This window comes from Gavialis gangeticus, unplaced genomic scaffold (genome assembly GCF_001723915.1).
Source record: "Gavialis gangeticus isolate Ggan-Ray unplaced genomic scaffold, GavGan_comp1, whole genome shotgun sequence".
Lineage (NCBI taxonomy): Eukaryota > Metazoa > Chordata > Crocodylia > Gavialidae > Gavialis > Gavialis gangeticus.
Window position 1 is genome coordinate 107,791,952 of NW_017729024.1, and position 9,239 is coordinate 107,801,190.

Consider the following 9,239-nt stretch of genomic DNA (forward strand, 5'->3'; position numbering starts at 1 on the left):
ATGCCCCCCCGACCCCCCTCCCCCCCAAAAAACCCCAAAACACATGCTCTTAATTCCTGTCCTGGACTGTTGTAGGATCCACATGATATTGATTGGCAAAGGCCAACTGTGAACTGACTAAATCTGAACTTTGCATTCATTATGCACAGTTCTCTTAAGCTCCTCATTAACTGGAACATTACTGCATTCACATCATAAAAAAAGAAGGAAAACAAATTACCAAAATTGCATTCATCTCCGAGTTCTCGTCCAAACTTCAGCATAGCATCTGCCAGCAGGGCTTCAGCCTGAGGGTAGCCTGGTCCTTTTTCCTGGCCTCGAATTTTTGACATTGTGTTGATCATGCTGAGTTTAGCTCTAGAAGCTGCAAGCAGATCAATAATAGAAATTACTCAAGGGACAGTAGAGTATAGATATAGACTTTGCACCCTACCCTGTAAGATGTCAAATGTAGAGGAGCTCACATGTGGTGTCCAAAAAGATAAAACCTGAATGTAGACACTGCTACTTAATATGCATCATAAAACTGAAGGCTAATTCTTATGATTCAGCAGATTTTGGAGGGAGGTAATCATATCTTGGCACCACTGATGTCAACTAGAGTTTCACTGTTGAAATCAACAGAACCTTCATTTTAGCTGAAATGGTCAAAGTGACAGTTGTCTCTTGCCCCACCACAAAGTCAATGACAAAACATCCTCAGGCTTCAGTAAAACAGCATATGGTGCAAGAGCATCACATATCTGTTATTTCAACCCATTACTGCTCAGGTGAAGGAAACAAGATGGAAGCTTTAAGCCATTTTCATTCTTCCAGTCTTCAAATCACTGGACACCAAAGCAGTCTGAAGGGTCAACTCAAAGAGGTCTCTCAAAAGACTTATTCAGCAGTTTCTCATGCCAAGACTGTGGGTAGAAGAGAGGTAATGGAAACATCTTTGTTGACCCGACTGCATTGAGGAACCCTTGAACTAATGAACAGACCCACAAGAGAGACAGTTAGGGCAAAATCCAGTCCTCCATATTTTCTAGTCATATGTTCAATCCTTTTTTATATATTATAAAATAAATATATACCTAGATGCTAGGTCATAAGCTTTTGCCCCGTTTATATTTGTACTAGGATTTTAGAAAGTGTCTTGGATTGATAAAAAAGAGATATTATAACAGCTTATCTTTTCTCTCAGATATATCATTGCCAAAAATGGTAGCTAGTATTAGAGCTGATGAGAGCAGACAGCAGAAACAGAAATGACCCAGTAGCCTATGTTTGTTAATGAACAGTGCATTTATAAAATATGAATGACATATATATTGTGAATTAATATATTTCTAATTTTGCCAGCTGTCACCTAGGGTCTCATGTGCCCAGTGTTGTCTCCTTCCCTCAGTTCTCATCTGGGGTGGGTGCTTGTGGAAAGAGTGGCTGTGGATTGGCCCCTTTTTACATCTTCCTCCTCCTCAATGTGGAAGCCCCTTCTTTAGCTGCTTCAGCAGCTGCTTCAACCAGCTGAAGTCCCTTCCTGTGTCCTCTGATGATGCACCATCTGCGAAGTCATCCCACTGTGCATCAGTAGTGCAGCACATATGCAAGATTGTGCAGGAATTGAAGACCACAACAATATATTAGCATAAAGCAGTGGTCGGCGAGGTTCTGGGGCTGCAGGCAAGATCAACCTGGCTTGAGTCCCAGCTAGAGAAATGCTTCAGACCCAGCCCCCTGCCGCTACCTCTCCCAGTTGCCTGGCCAGTTTCTCAGGCTTCTCTGTGGGCCATATGTTGCTGAACCCTAGAAAGGATCCAAAACTGTGTTTTGCTTGTAACTTTATTTACTCTTGGCTGGATTCTAAGAAAGAATACCTGGCGGCCGCTGCTGCTAGATAGATTTCACTTTGTGGCATATATGTCCCCAACCAAGAATCCATCTAGTTACTTTGCCTATGATGAATCTTGTGAAGGGCTAGCATATTTTTAGCATACCTAAATATGCTCCTGTATGATTTTTCATATTACCAATGGTAATTCAAAGCCATGTTATTTTGAATTTGTTGGTGCTTTATTGTCTCAGCCTAGCACAGAACTACCTGCAGCTGACTGACTGAACTTATGATCAAAATACTCAATTTTAATGAAGTTTTTTGGGTTTTTTAAGTGGAGTTAGCAGCACTTACAACCTCTTTGCTGCAAGGGGACCCATTCCTCTGTTGTTTCTGGGCAGGAAGCTGTCTTCTTCTTTGCTCTTTTAGGCCATTATCTAAAGGCCCCTGAAGTCAATGAAAAGATTCCTATTAGCATCAAATGTCTTTGGATTAGTTCATTAGTGGCATTCTACTATAAGAAGAAAATTCAGCTACCCTCATGTTACCCCCAGATTAATTAACCCCTTTGAGATGGTTGAGGAGAAGAAGAGAACTATGCAGAATTCTGAATAAGAAAAGAGGAACAAGAGTTCAGAAAATTGGAGAAGCATGACAAAAATAAAACAAGAAGATAAAAGGTAAGAACATATTGGAACACAAAGAAAGCAAGTGTGTGGATACCAGAGGAAATGAAAAGTGAAGGAAAAGTATCCATTAGGCTCCAGGAGTGGCAAGAGACACACGGGTGAGAGCCTGTCATGCCCCCGCACCCTGAAGCCCCCCAGCGACCCCCAGTAACCATGGAGGACCCTCATCTGACCCCCAGCACAGCCAGAGCTAAGCAGGGCCTGTGGTGGGAGGGGGCTAGCACAGCTGTGGGGAGGCAGCTGAGAGGAGCTGAGGAGGGTCTCACACCACCCTGGCTCCAACTTCGTTCAGCCCCACAGGGAGCCACTTGACCAGAGCTGCGTGAACAGGACGTGCAAACAGGCACGCTTGTCTGCCCAGCGTGTGAGTTAGCATGGGAGCTTGCACAGGACAGTGAGCAGGAGGGCCTAAGGCTCCAGGCACTGAGCCATAGCCAAGCATCTGCACAGTAGTAGCCAGACTACTACAAGGACCATGGTGGGTGGGACACATCACACCGTGAGGCTCCCCACCTTGCACTTGGTTTCCCCTGCTCTGACACCACCAGGGTCTCCACCCAAACGGAGCCCATGGTTCCAGCCTATACCCAAATGGAGCTTGTGGTCCCTGCTCCTGCCCAGGCATGGCCCCAGCCTCCACTCAGATGGAGCTGCTGGCTGCAGGCAGCTGTGTTAGGGAGTATTCATACCTCCCCTTCTAGGGTGTGCTCAATGGTGGAGTCCCTGGAGTGCCAAATTAGGAAACTCCAGGCAACAGTCCAGTGGCTGCACTACATTAGAGACACGGAGCAGGAGCTGGACTCTTACTTTCAGGCTCTTCACCTGATGGCCCATGACAGAGTGGTGGAAACAAGGAATTGCCATGAAGTCCGTCCTGGCGCTGCCTCGATGACAATTGTCTCTGGCCCAAAGAGGCACAGAACCAGGGTTACCACTCCCCTGAAGTTGCACAACCACTTTGCACCTCTTGCATCAACAGAGCCAGCCATACCACTGGCTCCAGCATGCAAGGACACAGGGCCACCAGCACCTGCACCTAGAAGAAGATGCAGTTATCGTGGTGGGTGACTCCCTCCATAGGAGGACTAACTGACATCTGTTGCCCTGACCCTGTAGCCCATGAGGTCTGCTGCCTGCCTGGAGCTCATGTCTGGGATGTGATGGAGAGAATCCCCAAACTCATCTGGCCCTCCAACCACCATCCATGTGGGCACCAATGATATGGCATGGAGAAGTCCAGGCCAGGTCATGTGTGACTACAGGGCTTTGGAAGCTGGGCTCAAGGGTCTTGGGGCCAGATATCTTTTTCTTCAATCCTCCCTGTCACAGAATATGGGCTCTGGAGGGATAGGTGTATCGGTGCTGTGAATAGAAGATTCTGGCAATGGTGCCATTGTGAGGGGTTTGGATTCCTTGACCACAGTCCACATTTCAGAGAGAGCAGACTGTTGGGAAGGGATGGCCTCCACCTCACCTGGAAAGGAAAGAAGCTTTTCTCAGCCAGAATGGCTGACCTTCTTGACAGGGCTGTCCTTAACTTTGGCAAGGCTGACTTTTGCAAACTGAGAGAATTGGTCAGTCAGGCAATTAGAGGGCTATACTCCCCCAGTAAAGGGAGTACATGAGGAATGGTCATCTCTCAAAAACAATCCTTGAAGCACAGGGCAAAGCCATACCATCTCGCAAGAAATGCAGTCAACGGGCAAGGAAGCTCCCAAGACTGAATAAGGAATTGTTGGACCTCATTAAGCTCAAAAGAGTAGCCTACACCAGCTGGAAGCATTACCAAAGAGGATTTACTCTGCACTCGTCAACACCTGTAGAGAGTAGTCAAGAAAAGCCAAGGCACAAACCAAACCCAGGCTACCTACAGGAATCAAGGACAACAAAAAGGCCTTCTTCAGATATGTGGGAAGTCAGAAAAAAGAACAAAGATAGCACTTGGCCCCTGTGAGATCCAACAGGGCAACTGACATCCGAGGCACAAGAAAGGGCCAATCTCTAAATTAATTTTTTGCATCAGTTTTTCACCCTCCCAAGGGGATCACATTGTTAGGAATGGCACAAACCAATCCAGAAGCAGGTGACGAGCCCAAAATAGATGTGGATCAGGTGAGGGAACACCTTGAGAAACTGGACGCTTACAAGTCCATGGGCCCAGATGGAATGCACCTGAGAGTCTTGAAAGAGCTCACAGACATCATTGCATCCCCTTTGGCAGAGATATTTGAAAATTTGTGGTGCTCGAGTGAGGTCCCGGATAACTGGAAAAAAGCCAACATGGTCTCTATGTACAAAAAAGGGAGGAGGGATGACCCAGGGAAATATACACCAATCAGCCTGATGTCCAACCTTGGAAACATCCTGGAGAAAATTGTCAATGGATCCATCAACACCAAACTAACAAAAGGCAAGCTTCTGAATGCTAGCCAACATGGATTTGTGACTGGCAAGTCTTGCCTGACCAATCTCATTTCCTTCTATGACCAGGTAACATGTGCCCCGGACAAGGGAGATAACATGGATGTCATATAACTGGATTTCAAGAAAACCTTTGACCTAGTTCCCCATGATGTCCTCATGGTTAAGCTGGGAAACTGTGGCCTTGATCATCATATGGTCCAATGGCTAGGCAACTGGCTATGGGATTGGACCCAAAGAATACTAGTTGATGGGAGCAAATCAACGTGGTGCATGGTGACCAGTGGAATCCCTCAGGGGTCGGTACTTGGGTCGGTACTCTTTAATATCCTCATCAATGATCTGGATTCAGGAGTCAGATGTGAACTGGCCAAGTTTGCGGATGATACCAAATTATGGGCGAGGCCAGTCATACCGCAGGACAGGCTAGGGATACAAGCCGACTCAGACATGCTGTCAAGGTGGGCTAACCAAAACCTGATGGCCTTCAATGCAGAGAAGTGCTGCACCTCAGTAGGAAGAACCCCCAACATACTTACAGGCTCGGCAGTACTACGCTCACTAGGACCATGACCAAAAGGGACTTGAGAGCCTTGACTGACCACAAGATGAATATGAGCCACCAATATGATGCTGTGGCTGGCAAAGCTAACCAAACTCTGGCGTGCATCCACTGATGCATCTCAAGCAAAACCAGGAAAGTCATCCTCCCACTTTACTTGGCCCTGGTAAGATCGCAGCTGGAGTACTGCATCCACTACTGGGCCCGCCACTTCAGGAAGGATGTGGAGAAGCTTGAGAGAGTCCAGAAGAGAGCCACTCATATGATCCAAGGCCTGGAGGGCAGGCCATACAAAGAGAGGCTGAGGGACTTGGGACTCTTCAGTCTGGACAAGAGAAGGCTCACGGGGGACATGGTGGCAGCCTACAATTACATAAGAGGGGTGCATCAGGACCTGGGAAAACAGCTGTTCACCAGAGCTCCCCAAGGGATGACAAGGTCTAATGGCCATAAACTCCAGGAAGGCTGATTTAGACTAGACAAAAAAAAGAAAAAAAAAGCTCTTTATGGTGCTGGAAAAAACTCCCCCCAAAGGTGGTGCAAGCACCTACTCTGAACTCTTTCAAAAAACAGGTGGATATATTTCTTGTTGGGGTCACTTGATCCCAGCTAACTTCCTGCCTATGGCAGGGGAGCTGGACCTGATGATCTCATGAGATCCCTTCCAGCCCCTAAAGTCTATGAAAAAAGACAAAAAAGAATATAATAAATTGTATTTAAATAGGAAACAAGGGAAGTGATTTTAGAATGAAGGAAAAGACACAAGACAAGGAAAAAACACATGAAACATAACTAAAAAAAGAAAGCGCACATGCTGCACAAACTGGAAAGAGGAAATCCACAGAAGAGAAAAGAATGAGAGATGGAGATGAAAGGAGGGGAGGAGAAGGGGTCAGAAGTGAATAATAGAAGACTGAAATCATGAAAAATGTATTAGTAAGAGGCTTCATAGCCTGAATCATTTTGCAGTTCAGAGGGATATTTAAAATACTCAGATGGGGCCTAATTGCTCCCATGGAAGTTAGTGCCATTGGGCTCCTCTACACGTGCAGGGAGCCTGCTCCAATGCACTGTAATTCCTGTACGTTGGAGCAGACTTGATTAAGATTGAGTCTGCTGGAGCATGGAAATTAACGCGCTCCAGTAGCCTCCAGTGCCACATCTATCAGTGTCCCCATGCCAAAAATTGGTGGCGGGCCAAAAAATGGTGGTGGGGTGCTTTAAACTAAAGTTTGTTCAACTAAAGCTCCGGGAGCTTTTAATTAGTGCGGCTCTAGTAGCTATGCTAATTAAAGCACCCCTGTATTCCTCCTGAGCATGTGTATACATGCTCATTGAGCCTGGGGAAAAGATAGGCCCTGTTTTATCTCCTTCTGCCAAGTGCAGCAGTCTCTATTTTGACTGCCATTAACTTTTATGTAAACAATTAGACCACTGATGAACCTGAATGAAATCCAGCTCTTAGCTGTTTGTGTTGAATTGCTTCATCCTACCAGTGATGAGCAAGTGTTCTTTCTAACTGGCCATCCAAAGTACAAATGCTTGATTTTTCTCCCATTTATGCTCCCTTTTACATTGTTGGGAGGAGAATCATAGTGTGTTATCAGTCTTTCAAAGTAAGGGAATGGCCAGGTCACACGCTAATGTGTAGTCTGTTTTAACTTTGTTTCAATCAATTTAAAATAAATAAAATCAACATAAGGGCAAAGAGCAAGAGTACCAGCAAGTAACAATTCAGTAAAAAAAGGCAGCATTATGTTCCAGTAGACTGTGCTAGCAAAGAGACTGGAAATCAACCACAAGAAGTGATACTATATAAAGCAACTGACAAACCCCACCCTAAATAACTGTGTGCAACAATGAGAACTACCCAGTAGGAAAGCTATACAGAACAAGCATGAATCCAACCCATTTATTTTTCCCATAAAGATAGAATTTTGGACCTTAATTAGACAAACAGGGTGATCTTTCAGTCCCGCCCATTTTATTTAAGGCCCTGGTAAAAAACGTGGAGAGTGCTGAATGCAGCAGTGCAGGTGCGGATCTATGAGCTGGCAGAATGATGTAGAGAGCCCTTGGAATGTTCCATGTGTCTCTAAGCACACATGGAGGAGTCACAGGGGGCTCTCTGAACTTCAGTACGTATGTGAGGTTTGGGAAAGGGTTGACATAGTCAGCTGATCTAAGTGAGTGGACATAAATAAGTAGCAGATGCTTATCAGACACATATTCCAGCCAAAAAATCAGTCTGTTACTAGTCTGTAGCTGTAATAGGACTCAGTTTCTTGGTAAAGTGTTGCAAACTCTAGCACCCAGCTGAGACCTACTAGGTGTTCTGGCTTCCCCATTTATTACTTCCATTACACTCTCTTGCCATGTCTTTGTTGGTAATTATTATAAATTTAGGAAGCAGCCCTTGGTTGCTGGAGTGATACCCAGTGTAGATCTCTCCCCTGCTTATCACAGGGCTACCCATTTTTGTCTGGCCCAATCAGTGCCTTGAATTAGTGATCCTGCCAGCAGCTGCCTGCTGGCCTCCCAGATTCACTTCAGTCAATCGCTGTCTTGAAGCCTGATGAGGCCTAAACCAGTCTTGACTCTCCTGGCTTACAGATTACTTCCACAGCCTTCCCATACCCACCAGCAATCTGGGCCAGCAGTTCTAGGGGTTATAATAAGCCCATGAGCAGTTCCAGGGCCTTAACAAGCCAAACTAGTGATGTGAAGGAGTAGGCTGATGAAAAAATGCAACATGCAACAGGTCTGAGCCTATCTGCCTAGCCTTTCAATAACCTCCCTCCTTAGCCTACTCAAGGTATCTTGCTACCTCCTCTCCAGCTGGTGCATGTTGTGGGGCCTGGTATCTCACATTCAGAAAGTCCTGGCACAGGGCTGGGAACCCTCAAACCCGCTTCCGCATACACCCAGGCCTGAGAGCCCTCAAATCCAGAAATGTACTCCATGACCTCATGCTTGGCACCCTCAGTAGCCTCGTATTTTCCCCAAATTAGCAACCCCATGGCTCATGGCCTCTCTTGCCCAGAAGGTAAGAAATAAACATGAAGAGTTCAAAAGGAACATAACTCAGCAACAAAGGGACCTTTTCCCTTAGCTTTGCCCCAGATACAGCCTACAACCTGATTCACTTTGTAGTCCCTGGGAAAGAAGTCCTTTGCTGGAAGCTCTTTTCCCTTTGACAGTATGGCAATGCTGCACTGCTCTGATTCTGGGGCCTGGTTTATAGAAGCAGTCTTTGACTTCCAATGTTTTGAGTTACAATGTTTCGCACTTACAATGTTTATAAATTGACACCCTGTTTCAACTTTATGAAGTCAGTTTTGACTTTAAAACACTTGATCTGATGTGACACCACACCAGCGAACAAGTTTGCTGTGTCGCTTATCTCCCTGGAGAACATCTGTCCAAACTTCCTTGGACATTTTCTTTAAGAAAACAGACAAGACTCCAGAAGAACCTGCAGCCAAGACTCCTGGGAAGACTCCAGCCAAGAACCCTTCAAAAAGTCCAACCAAGAGCCTTTCAAAAAGTCCAGCAAAGTCACCTCTAAAGAGTCCAGAGAAGAGCCACATGCATAATCAGAGGTCAGGAAAACAGACCTTACGATGACAGGCTGAGAGCCATGGGGCTCTTTAGCCTGGAAAAGCACAGGCCCAGGGGTGATCTGATGGCCACATATAAGTTTATCAGGGGTGACTACCAGTACCTGGGGGAACGTTTGTTCACCAGAGTG

At 46.0% G+C, this 9,239-nt stretch overlaps 1 protein-coding gene across 4 annotated transcripts in view; it reads right to left on the reverse strand.

Moving 5' to 3' along the window:
- Positions 1 to 9,239, reverse strand: part of SH3GL2 (SH3 domain containing GRB2 like 2, endophilin A1) — a 298,586-nt gene that overhangs the window by 21,446 nt on the left and 267,901 nt on the right. For all 4 annotated transcript variants that reach the window (XM_019517537.1, XM_019517539.1, XM_019517540.1 and 1 more), the window contains one exon: positions 221 to 364. In XM_019517537.1, coding sequence (XP_019373082.1) covers positions 221 to 364 — 144 coding nt within the window. The remainder of the gene's footprint in view (positions 1 to 220; positions 365 to 9,239) is intronic.